Below are 24005 nucleotides of genomic sequence, written 5' to 3'. Positions count from 1 at the left end.
GTAAGACATTTAAACAGGTTAACATTCACAAGCCTGCAGGGCCAGATGGATTACCAGGACGTGTACTCAGAGCATGCGCTGACCAGCTGGCAAGTGACATGTTCAACCTCTCCCTGACTCAGTCTGTAATATCTACATATTTCAAGCAGTCCCTGTGCCCAAGAACAACAAAGGTAACCTGGCTAAATGACTATCGCCCCATAGCACTCACATCTGTAGCTATGAAATTATTTGAAAGGTTGTGAGCTATCACCCTAAACACCCTAGACCCACTCCAATTCGCATACCACACAACAGAGCCACAAATGATGCAATATCTATTGCACTCTACACTGCCCTCTCCCACCTCGACAAGAGTAACACTTATGTGAGAATGCTGGTCATTCACTATAGTTCAGCTGTCAACACCATAGTGCCCTCCAAGTTCATCACTAAGCTCAGGACCCTGGAACTGAACACCTCCCCCTACAACTGGATCCTGGACTTCCTGACAGGCCGCCCCCAGGTGATGAGGGCAGGCAACAACACATCCGCCATGCTTACCTTCAACACAGGGGCCCCTCCAGGGGTGTGTGCTTAGTCTTCTCCTGTACTCCCTGTTCACCCACGACTGCGTTGCCGCACATGACTTCAACATTAGCATTACATTTGCTGACGATACGATAGTGGTTGGCCTGATCACCGACGACGATGACTATAGGGAGGAGGTTAGTGACCTGGCAGTGTGGTGCCAGGACAACAACAACCTCTCCCTCAACGTCAGCAAGACAAAGGAGCTGATTGTGGACTACAGGAAAAATAGAGGGCCGAGCATGACTCCATCCACATCGATAGGGCTGTAGTCGAGCAGGTCTAAAGTTTCTCAGTTTCTTCATCACTAAGGAATTATCATTATCCACACATACCAATACAGTCATGAAGAAGGCACGACAACACCTATTCCCTCTCAGACGGCTGAAAAGATTTGGCATAGGCCCTCAGAGCCTCAAAAAGTTCTATAACTGCACCATTGAGAGAATCTTGACTGGCTGCATCACCGCTTGGTATGGCAACTACTTGGCATCTGACCGCAAGGCACTACAGAGGGTAGCTACCCGGACTATCTGCATAGATGCTTTTTGCACTAACTCTTGACTCATCACTTACACTGCGACTAGGGCTGTGGCGGTCACGAAATTTCATCAGCTGGTGATTGTCAAGTAAATAACTGTCAGTATCAGGGCCTCCCCAGTGGTGCAGTGGTCTAATGCTGTGTTACTACAGATCCTGGTTCAATCCCAGGCTATGTCACAGCCGGCCGCAACCGGGAGGTCCATGAGTCGGCACACAATTGGCCCAGCGTTGTCAGGGTTAGGGGAGGGTTTGGCTGGCCGGGATGTCCTTGTCCCATTGTGCTCTAGCGACTCCTGTGGCGGGCCAGGTGCATGCACGCTGACAGGGTCACCAGGTGTATGGTGTTTCCTACCAACACATTGATGCGCCTGGCTTCCGGGTTAAGCGAGCACTGTGTCAAGAACCAGTGCGGCTTGTGTTTCGGAGGATGCACGGCTCTCGACCTTCTCCTCTCCAATGTCCGTACAGGAGTTGCAGCGATGGGACAACACTGGATTGGATACCACGAAATTGGGGAGAGAGAAAAAAGGGCTTAAAAAAATTATTATAAAACTGTCGGCGTTACGGTTATTGACTGTTAATTAGCATAAACACATTTAGCATCTCCTGGCTTCCACACATAGCCTACAAGCCACTGATGCAGAACTTTGGAACATCTACATTTCAAAAGTTGAATAAATCCATGTAATAGAGCCTACACCTTCACAATAAAACCGTGATTTATTTTAGACAGGTCTAAAGAAACATAATGTGAAGAAAATGTAGTCTATTTCAGAAGAAAATTCAGAAAATTTCAGAAGAAATAGTATACTCTGAGTTGTCCTTATGTTAGGTCCTGATCTGGCTATATCATATGGCTGTGGGCTACACTAGTTCATTTAGCAGACAAGATTTGCTTAGAATTCCATGGAATTATTTTATATTATTTTATAGAATGAAGAATACAATTGAACAAAGCTGAATAAAATAGAAATGATATTTTCTCCAAATAATTTGAGGGAGTCCGCACTATTCTGTGTTGAGCGGTTAATAGGTAATGCTTAATTTAGAGTTATTAATGTAACTTTAGTTGTTCTACAAATGTTGGGTTATATGTTTAGATGTTTAATACATTGTAAGGCTGCATGATGCACCTAACAATGATTTGAAATAAGTTGGTTAAAAGAAATTAGCTCTGCTTTGTTTTTTTGCGCAGGCTGTACACATGTCAGTCTCTCATTCACAATTTCAGAAGCACTTGATAATGCATCCCCTTTGTGTGGCAAAAATGCACCCTAAAAAAATCCATGCCTTTTTGCAGCCCCTCTCCCTGAGCGCTGCCTGCTCCGAAGCACCTCTCATCTCACTCACACCGCTCTCCATCATGTGATCGGGTCTTTCTCACAGGCTACAAGTGAAGACAGACACATCGGGGATGCAACTGCAATTCCTTATCCAATTCCAAGGTGCATATTGAAGATATTGGAAGAACTGTCCACATTTACTTTTCGTCAGCCAACAAGATGAGTAGGCATAACGAACAGCAAAAGCACTAGCCTATGTAAATCAACCATAACAAAAAAGTTATTTTATTATATTCTGTGCGAGAAATAAATATTCCAAACATAGTCTTTGATGCGATAGATCCCAAATTAATACAACCACTAGCATCAAAAAACTTTTAAAGGGCCTCCCGGGTGGCGCAGTGGTTAAGGGCGCTGTACTGCAGTGCCAGCTGTGCCACCAGAGACTCTGGGTTTGCGCCCAGGGTCTGTTGTAACCGGCCACGACCGGGAGGTACGTGGGGCGTACGGGTTAGGGAGGCAGGGCGCAGTGCACGCTAACCAAGGTTGCACGGTGTTTCATCCAGCACATTGGTGCGGCTGGCTTCTGGGTTGGATGCACACAGTGTTAAGAAGCAGTCCGGCTTGGTTGGGTTGTGTATCGGAGGACGCATGACTTTCAACCTTTGTCTCTCCCGAGCCCGTACAGTTGTAGTGACAAGATAGTAGCTACTAAACAACTGGATACCATGAAATTGGGGAGAAAAACGGGGTAAAAAAAACCAAACATGTTTTAAGCAATGAGGCTGATGCAACAGATCAGAACGTTTATCTTAAATGTTGATAAACATTTAGGCTATTTCTTCACATTATAAGCGCAGCAATAAGCGCAAATGTTTAATTAGTGGGAAAACACCATTATCAAAAATGACCGCAAATGCGATTATGCATGTAATGCTTTTATATGGTGAAAATGATCTTCCCCAAACTTGAAACTCACGCACTGCCAGTTAGGCTCTTCACCCGTTGTACAGCTGATTAATGTGCTTCATTTTAAGAAGTTATTTGTGATATAAACCTTATCAAAACATATAGGCTTATGGGCTACATGAGGTGTGCGACTATGATTAGAAAAAGTCACACAAAAAAGGCATTGCTTCTTGCCTTAAGCTGGGCATCATTCCCAATGATAATATATCATTCACAAGTGATAGGCTAGTATTGTCATCCATCAGACTATTCTTGATTTTTAAAAATCATGACTTTACAGATATTAAATATTATTTGTGTGAAATTCGTTTTGATTTAGAATTAACCACTATCATGCACCTGTCTCGAAACAGGGGCAGGGGGAAAAAATACATGTAATATCTGCACTTAACTAGCGAATAAACAACGCTTTTCCTGTGGTTTTTCATGCCAGCCATATTTGCTTAATATTAGGAAAGTTGAGAAATAAATATAGCAGGCCTAGCCTATAGATAGCTGATGGGATTATCCTCCTTTTAATAGAGGCCATCACTCTGTTTTCTCACCCAATTGCATAGCCTATAGAAATGTTGCGCAACATAAGCTCATGGTCTCTCATGAAGTGTTTGATTAGATTTTCGATTACATTTGCATTGATGTCAGAGTGATTAGAGGGAATATAGAGTGCTGAGTACAAGGCAGTTAGCAAGTTTGGTATGCAATTAATGACCATCAGCAGCATCAGAGCTTGGAGAAGCCTAGTTACCTAACTAAACGGTTACGTGGAATTTGACTGCTTTCATTACTCGTGACCGCCGGTGAGGCAGCCGGTACTATTTATTATCTATCCTGTTGCCTAGTCACTTTATACCTACCTATGTACATATCTACCTCAATTACCTTGCACATCGACTCAGTACTGGAACCCTGTGTATATAGCCAAGTCATCATTACTCATTGACTCAGTAATGGAACCCTGTGTATATAGCCAAGTCATCATCACTAATTGTGTATTTATTACTCATGTTTTTACATTTTCTATTAGTTCTCTTTTTTTCTCTCTGCATTGTTGGGCAGGACCCGTGAATAAGCGTTTTACTGTTAGTGTACATGTGACAAATAGTCATTAAGCACCCCTTAAGGATGATTTATATCCTACGGAGACGGAAGATTCGACACGTAGGGTAGTGTCACAATGTCATTTTTCGTCACAAAAGGGGCGGCTCCTTGTAGTACGCACAAAAATGTGGCAGATTCCTGCCACGCATCAAATTTGTAAGGCGACATATAATTAATTGCACACGAATGGGGCCAGTGTATGTGTAGGCAATGAAGTTAGCTCACTTCCTTGATTTGAACTATATAGGCTATGCATCAAAGTGGCCTATTTTGCATTAATAACCAAATATAAACTCAGCAACTGTTCAAACAATAAACCAAACTGTAGCCTTTTTAGAATCCCTCTAAAAGGTATTGTTTTGAAGTGATAACTTTGAGTCTATGCTTTTATGAAAAGGTAAAAACAACTGTAGCCTAGTGCTATTTTCTCTGTGATCATTCTATTTCTGTGATTCCAATAAGTGTTTGGACGTTGTTGCCCATATCGTGCAGCCCTACTGGCAAGTATAAGAATATTTGCAAGGGCATAATATTTTATTATAAATCAGATTATTTAATATGGAGATGTGGGAAGATAAAAAGGCTAGCTAGCTTGCAGGCTATGTTCAACCAACTAGCTAGCAAGGGAAGACAAGAGAGTGTGACTGTTCTTTTGCTTTCACAACACATGAGAACAAGAAAACGTCTGTCGCCCCTTTGTGAATGTTGCCATTTATCTTACAACCAGTCATTTTTTATGTATAAACCCACCTCAACCACTCCAGTACCCCTGCAGATTGAATAAGGTACTGGCACTGGCCTGTAAATACAGTGGCAAGAAAAAGTATGTGAAGCCTTTGGAAATACCTGGATTTCTGCATAAATTGGTCATAAAAATGTATCTGATCTTCATCTAGGTCACAACAATAGACAAACAGTCTGCTTAAACGAACAACACAAACAATTATACGTTTTCATGTCTTTATTGAACACACAGCGTAAACATTCACAGTGCAGGGTAGGAAAAGTATTTGGATTTAATAACTGGTTGACCCTCCTTTGGCAGCAATAACCTCAACCAAACGTTTTCTGTAGTTGCGGATCAGACCTGCACAACGTTCAGGGCAAATTTTGGACCGTTCCTCTTTATAAAACTGCTTCAGTTCAGCAATATTTCTGGATGTCTGGTGAGAACTGCTCTCTTGAGATCATGCTACAGCATCTCAAATCGGTTGAGGTCAGGACTCTTGTAACAGTATAACTTTAGCCCGTCCCCTCGCCCCTACCCGGGCTCGAACCAGGGACCCTCTGCACACATCAACAACAGTCACCTACAAAGCATCGTTACCCATCGCTCCACAAAAGCCGCGGCCCAATGCACCATCTGACAAGTTGTTCTTTCTCTCTCAGTGTTTTCTCAGACTCACACAATCACACTCATACATAAGCCATAATGTATACTATAAAATAATAACCAGTCCTTAATACAAAGAATGTATAATCTTAATTCTTAGACAATAGAACCATACCTGCAATAGTTATTGTGAAAAGACAGGACAGGAACACATCAGTCTCCAATATGCACCATCTGACAAGTTGTTCTATACAGGAGCATGAAGAAAGGTAAAACACATATCCTGTCTCACATCCCCAATACATTGCTAGGTGCTTTCAGTGTTGACAGTACCAAAATACAACAACTCATGTACAAAAACACTGCAACATAAACAAGTTACAACGTGAAATCGCCTCTATTCCATTCAGACCGTAGAGGACCAAACAACATCTCCCATAATGCAACGCCAGCACCGGTCGGCAGCTCAGCTAACCATCTACATCACAGAAAGGCATGCTAGCTAGCAACAGCAGCACTTTTAGCACTCTGTAAACTATATTAATAACAACAATAAAACTCTGAAAGTTACCTGTTTCAATAGTCTCACACTCCCTTATAACAATATCTACAGCATTAACCTTGGGCTGTTTAATTTATTTCACGTTATGGACTTCTACAAAGGAGTAACCTGCAACACATACCTTTCTCTCAGTGTTTTCTCAGACTGGGGAGAAGGGGAGCTACGGGTAGTACTAGGGTGTTAGTAGGTGACGTAGGCACCCAGATTAAATAAAATATATTTAATGAAACAAAACCCTGCCTACCTGCCTACCTACCTAACATCAACAGGCAGCACCAGTAGCGCAACAATTAAAATTAGACACCAAAAGTAAAGGTCCTGGCGATCTGACTACCCCCTTCTGTCTGAACTTGGAATATTCCTGTTCGCGGGCTTCGGCCACTGACCCTCAACCTGGTTGTTCTGTTCTGCGTTGTGTACTATTCTAATCATTTGAAGTTTGATGGAATAACAATTTTAACTCTACTACACTCTGACTGGGCCACTCCAGAAGGTATATTTTCTTCTTTTGATGCCATTCTGTTGTTAATTTACTTCTGTGTTTTTGGGTCGTTGTCCTGTTGCATCACCCAACTTCTGTTGCGCTTCAATTGGCGGACAGATAGCTTAACATTCTCCTGCAAAATGTCTTGATAAAACTTGCTCCCTCCACCATACTTTACAGTTGGGATGAGGTTTGATGTTGGTGTGCTGTGCCTTTTTTTCTCCACACCTAGTGTTTGTGTGTTCCTTCCAAACAACTCAACTGTAGTTTCATCTGTCCACAGAATATTTTGCCAGTAGTGCTGTGGAATATCCAGGTGCAATTTTGCAAACTTGCATTGGCTTCTGTGGTGTCCTCTCATGAACACCATTCTTGTCTTTGTTTTTTACATATTGTAGACTTGTCAACAGAGATGTTAACATGTTCCAGAGATTTCTGTAAGTCTTTAGCTGACACTCTAGGATTCTTCTTAACCTCAATGAGCATTCTGCGATGTGCTCTTGCAGTCATCTTTGCAGGACGGCCGCTCCTAGGGAGAGTAGCAACAGTGCTGAACTATCTCCATTTATAGACAATTTATCTTACCGTGGACTGATGAACATCAAGGCTTTTAGAGATACTTTTGTAACCCTTTCCAACTTTATGCAAGTCAACAATTCTTAATTTTAGGTCTTCTGAGATCTCTTTTGTTCGAGGCATGGTTCAAATCAGGCAATGCTTCTTGTGAATAGCAAAGTCAAATTTTGTGAGTGTTTTTTATAGGGCAAGGCAGCTCTAACCAACATCTCCAATCTTGTCTCATTGATTGGACTCCAGGTTAGCTGACTCTTGACTCCAGTTAGATTTTGGAGAAGTCATTAACCTAGGAGTTCACATACTTTTTCCAACCTACACTGTGAATTTTTAAATGATGCATTCAATACAAACAATAAAAATACAAAATGTTGTTTGTTATTAGTTTAAGCACACTGTTTGTCTATTGTTGTGACTTAGATGAAGAACATATCAAATTTGATGACTAATTTATGCAGAAATCCAGGTAATTCCAAAGGGTTCACATACGTTTTCTTGCCACTGTACTTGCATGTGTGGTTTTTATTCATACTTATTTTTGTTGTTGTCTATTTTGTATTATTATTTATATTATTATTCACTGCATTGTTGGGAACGAGCTCTCAATGTAAACATTTCACTGTACTGTTTTACACCGGTTGTATCCTATGCACGTGGCGAATAATGTTGATGCTGATCTTATATTCAGTAGTTCTTCTCGACTGTATGTAATGAAACCTAAGATGACCTGGGGTACTAATGTAAGAAATAACACGTAAAAAAACAAAAAACTGCATAGTTTCCTAGGAACGCGAAGCGAGGCGGCCATCTCTGTCATCTCTGTCGGCGCTTTCGGAAAAGCTGACCACGACTCCATTTTGTTGATCCCTGCCTACAGACAGAAACTAAAACAAGAGGCTCCCACGCTGAGGTCTGTCCAACGCTGGTCCGACCAAGCTGACTCCACACTCCAAGACTGCTTCCATCACGTGGACTGGGAGATGTTTCGTATTGCGTCAGATAACAACATTGACGAATACGCTGATTCGGTGTGCGAGTTCATTAGAACGTGCGTTGAAGATGTCGTTCCCATAGCAACGATTAAAACATTCCCTAACCAGAAACCGTGGATTGATGGCAGCATTCGTGTGAAACTGAAAGGGCGAACCACTGCTTTTAATCAGGGCAAGGTGTCTGGTAACATGACCGAATACAAACAGTGCAGCTATTCCCTCCACAAGGCTATCAAACAAGCTAAGCGCCAGTACAGAGACAAAGTAGAATCTCAATTCAACGGCTCAGACACAAGAGGCATGTGGCAGGGTCTACAGTCAATCACGGACTACAGGAAGAAATCCAGCCCAGTCACGGACCAGGATGTCTTGCTCCCAGGCAGACTAAATAACTTTTTTGCCCGCTTTGAGGACAATACAGTGCCACTGACACGGCCTGCAACGAAAACATGCGGTCTCTCCTTCACTGCAGCCGAGGTGAGTAAGACATTTAAACGTGTTAACCCTCGCAAGGCTGCAGGCCCAGACGGCATCCCCAGCCGCGCCCTCAGAGCATGCGCAGACCAGCTGGCCGGTGTGTTTACGGACATATTCAATCAATCCCTATACCAGTCTGCTGTTCCCACATGCTTCAAGAGGGCCACCATTGTTCCTGTTCCCAAGAAAGCTAAGGTAACTGAGCTAAACGACTACCGCCCCGTAGCACTCACATCCGTCATCATGAAGTGCTTTGAGAGACTAGTCAAGGACCATATCACCTCCACCCTACCTGACACCCTAGACCCACTCCAATTTGCTTACCGCCCAAATAGGTCCACAGACGATGCAATCTCAACCACACTGCACACTGCCCTAACCCATCTGGACAAGAGGAATACCTATGTGAGAATGCTGTTCATCGACTACAGCTCGGCATTCAACACCATAGTACCCTCCAAGCTCGTCATCAAGCTCGAGACCCTGGGTCTCGACCCCGCCCTGTGCAACTGGGTACTGGACTTCCTGACGGGCCGCCCCCAGGTGGTGAGGGTAGGCAACAACATCTCCTCCCCGCTGATCCTCAACACTGGGGCCCCACAAGGGTGCGTCCTGAGCCCTCTCCTGTACTCCCTGTTCACCCACGACTGCGTGGCCACGCACGCCTCCAACTCAATCATCAAGTTTGCGGACGACACAACAGTGGTAGGCTTGATTACCAACAACGATGAGACGGCCTACAGGGAGGAGGTGAGGGCCCTCGGAGTGTGGTGTCAGGAAAATAACCTCACACTCAACGTCAACAAAACTAAGGAGATGATTGTGGACTTCAGGAAACAGCAGAGGGAACACCCCCCTATCCACATCGATGGAACAGTAGTGGAGAGGGTAGCAAGTTTTAAGTTCCTCGGCATACACATCACAGACAAACTGAATTGGTCCACTCACACAGACAGCATCGTGAAGAAGGCGCAGCAGCGCCTCTTCAACCTCAGGAGGCTGAAGAAATTTGGCTTGTCACCAAAAGCACTCACAAACTTCTACAGATGCACAATCGAGAGCATCCTGGCGGGCTGTATCACCGCCTGGTATGGCAACTGCACCGCCCTCAACCGTAAGGCTCTCCAGAGGGTAGTGAGGTCTGCACAACGCATCACCGGGGGCAAACTACCTGCCCTCCAGGACACCTACACCACCCGATGTCACAGGAAGGCCATAAAGATCATCAAGGACATCAACCACCCGAGCCACTGCCTGTTCACCCCGCTATCATCCAGAAGGCGAGGTCAGTACAGGTGCATCAAAGCTGGGACCGAGAGACTGAAAAACAGCTTCTATCTCAAGGCCATCAGACTGTTAAACAGCCAGCACTAACACTGAGTGGCTGCTGCCAACACACTGACACTGACTCAACTCCAGCCACTTTAAAAATGGGAATTGATGGGAAATGATGTAAATATATCACTAGCCACTTTAAACAATGCTACCTTATATAAATGTTACTTACCCTACATTATTCATCTCATATGCATACGTATATACTGTACTCTATATCATCGACGGTATCCTTATGTAATACATGTATCACTAGCCACTTTATACTATACTATGCCACTTTGTTTACATACTCATCTCATTTGTACATACTGTACTCGATACCATCTACTGTATCTTGCCTATGCTGCTCTGTACCATCACTCATTCATATATCCTTATGTACATATTCTTTATCCCCTTACACTGTGTACAAGACAGTAGTTTTGGAATTGTTAGTTAGATTACTTGTTATTACTGCATTGTCGGAACTAGAAGCACAAGCATTTCGCTACACTCGCATTAACATCTGCTAACCATGTGTATGTGACAAATAAAATTTGATTTGATTTGATTTGAATAACCTTTAAACTTAAAACTATTTGGGAGTCTGGACCGGCGAGGTATCATGTTACAAAAGGTGTGCAAAACAAAAATCTGGCTCCACCCAAAGCACATGTAGATCTACGCAAGTGAATCTTATAGACACCTTTAGAATAGAATAGTACTTCACTCTTGTTCTCGCACTTTCAGAAGTCTTTCTTACACTTTCAGTTGTCTGTCTTACGCTTCTAACAGTTTACCAAATCAAGGATGATGTGGCGTGTGAGGCTAATGTGATTAGCTGATACATTAGAGTGTTAAACACATTTTCTATTTGAGATTTTTCAAAGTAGCCACCCTTTGCCCTGATGACAGCTTTGCACACTTTGCATTTTCTCAACCAGCTTCATCTGGAATGCTTTTCCAACAGTCTTGAAGGAGTTCCCCGCATACACTACAGTTCAAAAGTTTGGTGTCACTTAGAAATTTCCTTATTTTTGAAAGAAAAGCACATTTTTTTGTCCATTAAAATAACATCAAATTGATCAGAAATACAGTGTAGACATTGTTAATGTTGCAAAGTCTCCTCTGAACAGTTGATGTTGAGATGTGTCTGTTACTTAAAAACTGTGAAGCATTTATTTGGGCTGCAATCTGAGGTGCAGTTAACTCTAACTTAATGAACTTGTCCTCAGCAGCAGAGGTAACTCTGGGTCTTCCTTTCCTGTGGCAGTCCTCATGAGAGCCAGTTTCATCATAGCGCTTGATGTTTTTTTGTGACTACTTTCAAAGTTCTTGATATTTTCCGTATTGACTGACCTTCTTGTCTTAAAGCAATGATGGACTGTCATTTCTCTTTGCTTATTTGAGCTGTTCTTGCCATAATATGGACTTGGTCTTTTACCACATAGAGCTATCTTTTGTGTACCATCCCTACCTTGTCACCACACATCTGATTGGATCAAGCATATTAATGTTCAGAATCAAAATTGATTCACCTTGCTGAATATAGGTTTCTCTTGTTTTGGTATGTTTGTTTTATTGCTGTTATTGATCTGTTTAATTGTGTCGTATGCTTAATATAGTTCTGATCACATACGCTGTGCAGTTTTATATTTTTTCCACAAATTCCACAAATTAACTTTAAACAAGGCACACCTGTTAATTGAAATGCATTCCAGGTGACTACCTCATGAAGCTGGTTGATAGAATGCCAAGAGTGTGCAAAGCTGTCATCAAGGCAAAGGGTAGTTACTTCAAGGATCTGAAATATAAAATATATTTTGATTTGTTAAACACTTTTTTGGTTATTACATGATTCCATATGTGTCATTTCATAGTTTTGATGTCTTCACTATTATTATACAATGTAAAAAATAGTAAAACATTTTTTACTGGTACTGCACATACATACACTGCATTCGGAAAGTATTCAGACCCCTTAACATTTTGCACATTTTGTTATGTTACAGCCTTATTCTAAAATTGATTAAATCGTTATTTCCCCCCTCAATCTACACACAATATCCCACAATGAAAAAGCAAAAACAGTTTTTTTTTTACATTATTGAACATTTATAAAAAATGTAAAACTGAAATATCACACTTACATAAGTATTCGGACCCTTTAATCAGTACTTTGCTGAAGCACCTTTCACAGTTTTTACAGCCTTGAGTCTTGGGTATGACGCTACAAGCTTGGCACACCTGTATTTGTGGAGTTTCTCCCATTTATCTCTGAGGATTCTCTCAAGCTCTATCAAGTTAGTTGCTGCACAACTATTTTCAGGTCTCCAGAGATATTTGATCGGGTTCAAGTCCGGGCTCTGGCTGGGCCACTCACGGACATTCAGAGACTTGTCCCGAAGCAACTCCAACATTGTCTTGGTTGTGTGCTTAAAACCTTTTGTGACTAGGGGGCAGTATTTTCATTTTTTGGAAAAATAATGTTCCCATTGTAAACGGGATATTTTGTCAGGACAAGATGCTAGAATATGCATATAATTGACAGCTTAGGATAGAAAACACTCTAAAGTTTCCAAAACTGTAAAAATATTGTCTGTGAGTATAACAGAACTGATATTGCAGGCGAAAGCCTGAGAAAAATGCAATCCGGAAGTGACTCATCTTTTGAAAGCTCTGCTTTCCAATGCGTCCCTATGAAGCAGTGAATGAGCTATCAACCAGATTACTTTTTCTACGTAGTCCCCAGGGTGTCTACAGCATTGTGACGTAGTTTTACGCATTTATGTTGAAGAATACCCGTAAGCGGCTACATTACGCAAGTGGTCACCTGATGGCTCTCAGAGTGATTCTCGCGTAAAATACAAAAGGTAGCCATTATTCCAATCGGTCCTACTGAAAAACCAATTGTCCCGGTGGATATATTATCGAATAGATATTTGAAAAACACTTTGAGGATTGATTATAAACAACGTTTGCCATGTTTCTGTCGATATTATGGAGCTAATTTGGAATATTTTTCGGAGTTTTCGTGACTGCAATTTCCGGTCGATTTCTCAGCCAAACATGAAGAACAAACGGAACTGTTTCGCCTACAAAAATAATATTTTTGGAAAAAAGGAACATTGGCTAACTGGGAGTCTCGTGAGTGAAAACATCCGTAGCTCATCAAAGGTAAACGATTTAATTTGATTGCTTTTCTGATTTCCGTGACCAAGTTACCTGCTGCTAGCTGGACAAAATACTATGCTAGGCTATCGATAAACTTACACAAATGCTTGTCTAGCTTTGGCTGTAAAGCATATTTTGAAAAGGCTAAGCTGTGTCTCAATATATTTCACTTGTGATTTTCATGAATAGGAATATTTTCTAGGAATATTTATGTCCGTTACGTTATGCTAATTAGTGTCAGTCGATGATTACGCTCCCTGACCCGGGATGGGGAGTCACTAGTTAAGGTCGTTGTCCTGTTGGAAGGTGAACCTTCGCCCCAGTCTGAGGTCCTTGGCACTCTGGGGCAGGTTTTAATTAAGGATCTCTCAGTACATACAATTGAATTCGGAAGTTTATATACACTTAGGTTGGAGTCATTAAAACTTGTTTTTCAACCACTCCACAAATTTCTTGTTAACAAACTATTGTTTTGGTATGTCACATAGGACATCTACTTTGTGCATGACACAAGTAATTTTCCCAGCAATTGTTTACAGAGAGATTATTTCACTTATAATTCACTGTATCACAATTCCAGTGGGTCAAAAGTTTACATACACTACGTTGACTTTGCCTTTAAACAGCTTGGAAAATACTAGAAAATGATATCATGGCTTTAGAAGCTTCTGATAGGCTTACTGACATAATTTGAGTCAGTTGGAGGTGTACCTGTGGATGTATTTCTAGGCCTACCTTCAAGCTCAGTGCCTCTTTGCTTGACATCATTGGAAAATCAAAAGAAATCAGATAAGACCTCAGAAATGTTTTTGTAGACCTCAACAAGTCTGGTTCATCCTTGGGAGCACTTTCCAAATGGCTGAAGGGACCACTTTCATCTGAACAAACAGTAGTAAGCAAGTATAAACACATTGGGACAACGCAGCCGTCATACCGCTCAAGAAGGAGACGTGTTCTGTCTCCTAGAGATGAACGTACGTGGAGGCGAAAAGTGCAAATAAATCCCAGAGCAACAGTAAAGGACCTTGTGAAGATGCTGGAGGAAACAGGTACAAAAGTATCTGTAGCCACAGTAAAACAAGTCCTATATCGACATAACCTAAAAGGCCGCTCAGCAAGGAAGAAGCCACTGCTCCAAAACCACCATAAAAAAAGCCAGACTATGGTTTGCAACTGCACATGGGGACAAAGATCATACTTTTTGGAGAAATGTCCTCTGGTCTGATAAAACAAAAATATAACTGTTTGACCATAATGACCATTGTTATGTTTGGAGGAAAAAGGGGGAAGCTTGCAAGCCGAAGAACACCATCCCAATCGTGAAGCATGGGGGTGGCAGCGTCATGTTGTGGGGTTGCTTTGCTGCAGGAGGGACTGGTGCACGTCACAAAATAGATGGCATCATGACGTAGGAAAATTATGTGGATGTATTGAAGCAACATCTCAAGACATCCGTTAAAGTTAAAGTTTGGTCGCAAATGGGTCTTCCAAATGGACAATGACCCCAAGCATACTTCCAAAGTTGTGGCAAAATGGCTTAAAGACAACAAAGTCAAGGTTGGAGTGGCAATCACAAAGCCCTGACCTCAATCCTATAGAAAATGTGTGGGCAGAACTGAAAAAGCATGTGCGAGCAAGTAGGCCTACAAACCTGACTCAGTTACACCAGCTCTGTCTAGAGGAATGGGTCAAAATTCACCCAACTTATTGTGGGAAGCTTGTGGAAGGCTACCTGAAATATTTGACCCAAATTAAACAATTTAAAGGCAATGCTACCACATGCTAATTGAGTGTATGTAAATGTTTGACCCACTGGGAATGTGATGAAAGAAATAAAAGCTGAAATACATCATTCTCTGTACTATTATTCTGACATTTCACATTTTTAAAATAAAGTGGTGATACTAACTGACCTAAGACAGGGCATTTTTAATAGGATTAAATGTCAGGAATTGTGAAAAACTGAGTTTAAAATGTAATTGGCTAAGGTGTATGTAAACTTCCGACTGAGTATACTAAACATTAGGAATACATTCCTAATATTGACTTGACGTTCATCTTCCGTTCATCTACACTGATTGAAGTGGATTTAACAAGTGAAATCAATAAGGGATCAAATCTTTCACCTGGATTCACTTAGTCAGTCTATGTCATGGAAAGAGCAGGTGTAACTAATGGTTTCTACGCTCTGCGTATATATACAGTATATAGACTCACCAGACAGTTTATTAAAAAAATTGTTAGCTCCTACAGACAGGGAGTCATGTGGCTGTGGCTTGCTTTACTAAGCAGGCATCGAGGCTTTCAGTTACTGTTCGATTGAACGTTAGAATGGGAAAAACAAGTGACCTAAGCGACATTGAGCGTGGTATGATTGGTGCTAGGCACACCGGATCCAGTATCTCAAAAAACGTGCACTCTTCTTACCCGAGAATGGTGCGACAAACAAAAAACTTCCAGTCAGCAGCAGTCCATCAGCTTGTTGATGAGAGGTCGATGGTGAATGGCAAGATTTGTGCAAGCTAACAGGCGGGTCAAAAACAGACAAATAACAGCACAGTACAATACAGTGGTGTGCAGAACAGAATCTCGGAACACAAACTCGTCAATCCTTGTCACGAATGGGCTATTGCAGCAGATAACCACACCGGGTTCCACTCCTATCAGCTAAAAGCAAGAAGAAGCGGCTTCAGTGGGAACGAGATCAACAATGGACAATTAAGGATTGGAAAAACATTGCCTGGAACATGACAGCAAGTTCAGTTTACTCCAGTGGCATGCGCAGTCCCAGACCTCAACCCAATAGAGCATCTTTGGGACGATATGGAATGGGCTGTTTGCAGCATGAATGTACCGCCGTCCAATCTGCAGCAACTGCGTGATATCATCATGTGAGCATGGACCAACATTACTGTGGAACGATTCTGACACATTGTAGAATTCCCCAAAGCATTCAGGCTGTTCTGGAGGCAAAGAGCGCTCCGACCCGGTACCTAATAAACTGGCCAGTGTGTGTATATGTACATTTTGCAGATGATTTTATCCAAAGCGGCTTGCAGTCATGCATGCATATATTTTACATGCGGGTGGCCCCGGGAATCAAACATACTTTCCTGGCTTTGCAAGCACCATGCTCTACAAACTGAACTACAGTGGAAAAGTGTAAAAAGTTGACAAAACAAAAAGTAGGATGAAAAACAAACAAAGAACAGACAAAGTACTAAGCAATTAGAGCAGGCAGGGATGATTTTCCCCTTCCATTTTGAGCCCGAGGCAATTAGACACCAAGTGCAGGATTTTTTATTTTATTTATTTAGTAAAAAAAAATTTACCTTTATTTAACCAGGCAAGTCAGTTAAGAACAAATGTTTATTTTCAATGATGGCCTGGGAACAGTGGGTTAACTGCCTGTTCAGGGGCAGAACGACAGATTTTGTACCTTGTCAGCTCGGGGATTTGAACTTGCAACCTTCCGGTTACTAGTCCAACGCTCTAACCACTAGGCTACCCTGCCGCCCCAGGATGCTCCATCTGTTCCTTGTTTACATCACACAGGTGGCTATTTGAGACTGTGTTAAATTGAAGTTTTAAGGTACCTGCTAACGTAGCTAGTGGCTAACGTTAGATAGCTCAAGCTAGCTAGCAACTCAGTAGCACAGAGTAGGTTCTCTGAATGACGTTGACTTTAGTGCATCTTTGGTAGTTCCAAAGATACCCGAATATAAGTTAATAAATATTTCAAAAACCCAAAATATAACTATTTTTGGAGTTATAGGTAACCAGAAATGACTTCAACTAAGTTAGTAAGGCTTTGACCACACTGTGTTCTTACTTTGGTGAGTAAAAACTCCTGCTGCCTACCCTTTAATTAATACTACAGTAAACTCATCACAGTGCATAACAGAATTTGAGTCCAGTCCAGACACTGCCACTGAGTCCGAGATGGTACCCTTTCCCCTGTTGTGCACTAATTTTGATCAGGGCTATCAGGGAATAAGGTGCCATTTTAGATGCAGACATGGGTTTTAATTTGTCGCTTGGTGTTTTGATGCTCAACGGCTTAACGGAGGAGCCACACTTTCCAAATTAAGAATGCAGAGAGCCAGGAGAGACAGAGCTTCAAAATACTGTTCCTGGCTGGCCCAGACCCAGACAGAAACCCTGGTTAAAATATGTTAAATAGGACTGTGAGGACTAGGAGCAGAGACAAAGAAAAGAAAGAGAGCAACAAGCAATATGAGAGAGAGAGCGCTGAGAGGCTGGCAGACAGAGGGTGGAAAGTCTGGGCATAGGAAAGTAAGAGGCTCAGAATGTTCAGAGCAGATTGTGGTACAAGCAACTGCGCTCTTTTTCAATCATCTTGTCCTCTCCGAATATCTTCTCCTTCATTCCCGTGCACTGATCTGAAAGAACAGACCAGGTCAAAGCCAGCCAAATGATGAGCTTCCATCATATTTTCACCTGTCAAGTCTTCCATTAATACAGTGCAGATGAAGTGAACTGCAGACACCCAGCTGATCTCCTGATGACCTCAAACAGGTCATAGCAGAGCTTCAGAATAGCAAAAAGAGAAGGGAAAAAAACACTTGGCTGCTTGACGCAGGAGGTAAACAAAAGTCTGCCAATGTATTTCTTATTCGTCTCTTTCCCGCCCCATCCATTTGATGGTAGTCCACTTCCAGATAAAATAAGACAGACAGACAGAGAGGACAGAAAGAAAGGACTAAAAGGACAGAGAGCGAGAGAGTGCGAGGCAGGCAGAGAGAGAGAGAGTGAGGCAGGGAGAGAGAAACGTTCTACTCTGTCCCTGCAGGCGAAGCCAGGAAGAAAGAGAACAGCGCGTGCTGTGCTGCGGGGACAGACAAGCCAACAACGCGTTTTTGCTTCGTCACTACTGTTCTGATAGCCTGCCTGCACCCCCTTCCCCCCTCTAACAAGCACAGAGTCAGAAAACCGGACCTGTAGAACACGCTGCAGCTTAATGTCTCAGCTCTCTTTTTCCATCCACCTCTCCTTCCCTCTTTCCCATCCTCCCCAGTCCCAAAACATCATATCTGGGCTTATTATAACAATGACTTATTTTATCACCTTATCTTCCTCAGCTGTGATACTGTACATCTGTTCTTCTGAGGGGATCCTCCGTGCTCAGCCTCTGACACAGTTCAGCTTAAGGCCACTAGTAGTGAATGGGGTTGTCACAGCTGGTCTTTTTAATTAACTAAAAACAATGGCGTTCTAATCCTTTTGTAAAAAGCTCCGCGAGTCGAGTGACAGACTCCCTTTCCAGGGAATACTGTACTGTAAGTATAGATAGAAAAATAATGTGATGGACTGCTGAAGGAGGAAAAGAGAGGGAACATGAAGAATAGAAAAAAGATGGGTGACTGGAGTTATTCAGACACAGAAAGACAAAGGAAAGGCGGCATATGAACATTTACCTCAATCGTGAATAAGTCTGACTGAGTCTGGTTGCTATGGAAATGAAAATCACCCTTTTCCCGAGATGATAAATCCCATTCCTAGTTTCTCACCCATTCTTCCTTGTTACTCATTGTGAGACCGATGCTGTTCACCTAATCTGACTAGGGCTTTGTGCCTGGACTATAATTCTCTGGATAATTTACAGAACCCCTGTATTAGTACTGTGAGTGTTTTGTACTGCATTTTATAAAAAGAGAGACACTGTATCTATCTCTATGAGATGGACATCCTCTGGGTTTTGAAGGCCCATCCAGCCTGTTCCAGTGCAACAGAAGAGCTCTGCTCACAAGCACCGAGGCAGAAACATCCACTATGCACATGGCCTTCAATGTCCACCACTTCACCCAATACTAACTAAAGCACTAGGTCTAGTCACAGGCACATCGCCGACTGGATTGCAAGGGTTAAAAAAAGGGACAAAGATTGATGAGAGAAACCGAGCGATGTACTCGGCGGGGGGGGACTGCAGGAGGGACTGGTGCACTTCACAAAATAAATGGCATCATGACGGAGGAAAATGATGTGAATATATTGAAGCAACATCTCAAGACATCAGTCAGGAAGTTAAAGCTTGTTAGCAAATGCGTCTTCCAAATGGACAATGACCCCAAGCATATTTCCAAAGTTGTGGCAAAAATGGCTTAAGGACAACAAAGTCAAGGTATTGGAGTGGCGTTCACAAAGCCCTGACCACAATCCTATAGAAAATTTGTGGGCAGAACTGAAAAAGCGTATGTAAGCAAGGAGGCCTGCAAACCTGACTCAGTTACACCAGCTCTGTCAAGAGGAATGGGCCAAAATTCACCCAACTTATTGTGGTTAGCTTGTGGAAGGCTACCCAAAACGTTTGACCCAAGTTAAACAATTTAAAAGCAATGCTACCAAATACTAATTGAGTGTATGTAAATTTCTGACCCACTGGGAATGTGATGAAAGAAATACAAGCTGAAATAAATCATTCTCTCAACCATTATTCTGACATTCCACATTCTTAAAATAAAGTGGAGATCCTAACTGACCTAACTGACCTAACTGACTGAGTTTAAATGTATTTGGCTAAGGTGTATGTAAACCTCTGACTTCAACTGTATGTGTAAAAAAGCTAACGTTTAAGTTCCTTGCTCAGAACATTTGAAAGCTGGAGATTCAATTTTCCCAGTTCTTCAATATTCCCAGTTACGAAGTTTTAGGTTGTAGATATTATAGGAATTATGACGCATCAACTATTTCTCTATACCATTTGTATTTCATATACCTTTGACTATTGGATGTTCTAATAGGGACTTTAGTATTGCCAGCCTAATCTCAGGAGTTGATAGGCTTGAAGTCATAAACAGCGCTGTGATTCAAGCATTGCTAAGAGCTGCTGGCAAACGCAGTAAAGTTTGAATGAATGCTTACGAGCCTGCTGCTGCCTACCACTGCTCTATCAAATTTCAAATCATAGACTTAATTATCATATAATAAACACAGAAATACGAGCCTTAGGTCATTAATATGGTCAAATCCGGAACCTATCATTTCGAAAACAAAATGTTTATTCTTTCAGTAAAACACGGAACCTTTCCGTATTTTATCGAACGGGTGGCAACCCTAAGTCTAAATATTGCGTTTACATTGCACAACCTTCAATGTTATGTCATAATTATGTAAATTCTGGCAAATTAGTTCGCAACGAGCCAGGCAGCCCAAACTGTTGCATATACCCTGACTCTGCGTGCAATGAACGCAAGAGGTAAAGGGGAACTCTAGGTAAAGCTCCACCTTATCTCAGTACACTGGTCACGTGCTCCAGCAGGTGTATCTCACTGATCATCCCTAAAGCCAACACCTCATTTGGCCGCCTTTCCTTCCAGTTCTCTGCTGCCTGTGACTGGAACAAATTGCAAAAATCGCTGAAGTTGGAGACTTTTATTTCCCTCACCAACTTTAAACATTTGCTATCTGAGCAGCTAACCGATCGCTGCAGCTGTACATAGTCCATCTGTAAATAGCCCACCCAATTTACCTACCTCATCCCCATACTGTTTTTATTTATTTACCAGTACCTCTCCTTGCACATGATCATCTGATAATTTATCACTCCAGTGTTAATCTGCTAAATTGTAATTATTCGCTCCTATGGCCTATTTATTGCCTACCTCCTCATGCCTTTTGCACACAATGTATATAGACTCTTTTTTTCTACTGTGTTATTGACTTGTTTATTGTTTACTCCATGTGTAACTAAACTCTGTGTTGTTGTCTGTTCACACTGCTATGCTTTATCTTGGCCAGGTCGCAGTTGTAAATGAGAACTTGTTCTCAACTAGCCAACCTGGTTAAATAAAGGTGAAATAAAAATATATATTTTTTTTATTAAAAAAAAGAAATGACACAATTTCCCTAGTTAATATTGCCTGCTAACATGAATTTATTTTAACTAAATATGCAGGTTTTAAAAAATATTATTCTGTGTATTGATTTTAAGAAAGGCATTGATGTTTATGGTTAGGTACATTCGTGCAACGATTGGGCTTTTTTTGCGAATGCGTTTTTGTTCAATCAACCCCGTTTGGAGAAGTAGGCTGTGAATCGATGATAAAGTAACAGGCACCACATTGATTATATGCAATGCAGGACAAGCTAGTTAAATGAGTAATATCATCAACCATGTGTAGTTACGGGATTCATTTGTATGCATTTTGAACGAGGGAAACCGGTGGATTACTGAGTCTAGCGAGCCAATGAAACTGACTTTTTTGGGATATAAAGAAGGACTTTATCGAACAAAAAGACACTTTGTTATGTAGCTGGGACCCTTGTGATTGCAACCAGATGAAGATCTTCAAAGATAAGTTATTTTGTTTATCGCTATTTCTGACTTTCGTGATGCCTCTGCTTGGTTGGAAAATGTATGTAATGCTTTTGTGTGCAGGGCGCTGTCCTCAGATAATCGCATGGTGTGCTTTCGCCGTAAAGCCTTTTTGAAATCTGACAACGCGCCTGGATTAACAAGAAGTTAAGCTTTTAAATGATGTATGACACTTGTATTTTCATGAATATTACAATTTCTGTCATTTAAATTTCACGCACTGCAATTTCACCGGATGTTGTCAAGGTGAGACGCTAGCGTCCCAATGATCCGTAAAGAAGTTGTTAACTAGTGAATATGTGAAAATTGATTGATTGTTTTTTATAATATAAGTTTAATACTAGCTAGCAACTTACCATGGCTCCTTGCTGCACTCGCGTAACAAGTGGTCAGCCTGCCACCCTGTTTCCTCATGGAATGCAATGTAATCGGCCATAATCGGCGTGCAAAAATGTTGATTACGGATTGTTATGAAAACTTGAAATCGGCCATGCCGATTAATTGGTTGACCTCTTGTTAGAATACCTCATGATAAGCTGTAGACCATACTATTTACCAAGAGTTTTTTCATTTATATTTTTCGTAGCATTCTATTGACCACCACACATGCTAAAAATAAGCAAACAAGAAAATACACATCCAGAGGCGGTGCTCCTAGTTGCTGGTGATTTTAATGCAGGAAAACTGAAATCAGTCTTACCTCATTTCTACCAGCATGTCACCTGTGCCCCCAAAAATCTAGTTCACCTTTAGTCCACACACAGAAACGCATACAAAGCTCTCCCTTTCCCTCCATTTGGCAAATCTGAGGATAACTACAGTACCAGTCAAAAGTACCAGACACACCTACTCATTCCACGGTTTTTCTTTATTTTCGACATTGTAGAAAACTAAACATCAAAACTATGAAATAACACATATGAAATAATGTAGTAACCAAAAAAAGTGTTAAACAAATCAAAATAGATTTTATAATTGAGATTCTTCAAAGTAGTCACCCCATTGCCTTGATGACAGCTTTGCACACTCCTAGACATTTTCTTTACTGAATACATTTTAGAATACAGCTGTAATGTAACAAGATGTGGAAAAAGTCAAGGGGTCTGAAAACTTTCCGAATGCATTGTACAGTTGTGGCCAAAAGTTTTGAGAATCACACAAATATTAATTTTCACAAAGTCTGCTGCTTCAGTTTGTATGATGACAAGTTGCATATTCTCCAGAATGTTATGAAGAGTGATCAGATTAATTTAAATTAATTGCAAAGTCCCTCTTTGCCATGCAAATGAACTAAATCCCGCTGAAACATTTCCACTGTGGTAAGTGAACATAAGTCTTTAATTAAAGAGAGAACACTGAACAGAACTAAACAAAACAACAAAACGAACCACCTTTGTCACACCCTGACCTAACCAAATAATAATGAAAACAAAGATAACTAAGGTCAGGGCGTGACACAGGGATTGGACTGCTGAGGACTGGGGTAAAGTCATTTTCTCTGATGAATCCCCTCTCCGATTGTTTGGGGCATCCGGAAAAAAGCTTGTCCACAGAAGACAAGGTGAGCGCTACCATCAGTCCTGTGTCATGCGTCATGCCAATAGTAAAGCATCCTGAGACCATTCATGTGTGGGGTTGCTTCTCAGCCAAGGGAGTGGGCTCACTCACAATTTTGCCTAAGAACACAGCCATGAATAAAGAATGGTACCAACATATCCTCCGAGAGCAACTTCTCCCAACCATCCAGGAACCGTTTGGTGACAAACAATGCCTTTTCCAGCATGATGGAGCACCTTGCCATAAGGCAAAAGTGATAACTAAGTGGCTCGGGGAACAAAACATTGATATTCTGGGTCCATGGCCAGGAAACTCCCCAGACCTTAATCCCATTGAGAACTTGTGGTCAATCTTCAAGAGGCGGGTGGATGAACAAATCCTGACAAACTCCAAGCATTGATTATGCAAGAATGGGCTGCCATCAGTGTAGCCCAGAAGTTAATTGACAGCATGCCAGGGCAGATTGCAGAGGTCTTGAAAAAGAAGGGTCAACACTGCAAATATTGACTCTTTGCATCAACTTCATGTAATTGTCAATAAAAGCCTTTGACACTTATGAAATGCTTATAAATTATATGTCAGTATTCCATAGTAACATCTGACAAAAATATCTAAAGTCACTGAAGCAGCAAACTTTGTGAAAATTAATTTTTGTGTCATTCTCAAAACTTTTGGCCATGAATGTACATGTACACACAAGCACATGACACACACAGTCAGAAATGTGCATTGATTACC

The 24005-nt window shown here is 41.6% G+C and overlaps 1 protein-coding gene across 20 annotated transcripts in view; it reads right to left on the bottom strand.

The window, feature by feature from the left end:
• The window catches only part of LOC110537841 (phosphatidylinositol-3,5-bisphosphate 3-phosphatase MTMR4), a 168589-nt gene that overhangs the window by 72848 nt on the left and 71736 nt on the right, over positions 1-24005 (bottom strand). For 2 of the 20 annotated variants that reach the window (XM_090192856.1, XM_090192844.1), the window contains exon 3: positions 11931-12005. The exons of the other annotated variants lie outside the window; for them this stretch is intronic. Coding sequence is in view for 1 of the 2 variants with exons in the window: in XM_090192844.1 (XP_090048970.1) it covers positions 11931-12005 (75 nt within the window). In the remaining variant the exon portion in view is untranslated. The remainder of the gene's footprint in view (positions 1-11930; positions 12006-24005) is intronic. 20 annotated transcript variants of the gene reach the window in all.

This window comes from Oncorhynchus mykiss, chromosome 12, assembly GCF_057628025.1.
Source record: "Oncorhynchus mykiss isolate SJ-2025 chromosome 12, ASM5762802v1, whole genome shotgun sequence".
NCBI classification, from domain to species: Eukaryota; Metazoa; Chordata; class Actinopteri; order Salmoniformes; family Salmonidae; genus Oncorhynchus; species Oncorhynchus mykiss.
This window is presented reverse-complemented; position numbering and strand designations above follow the sequence as displayed.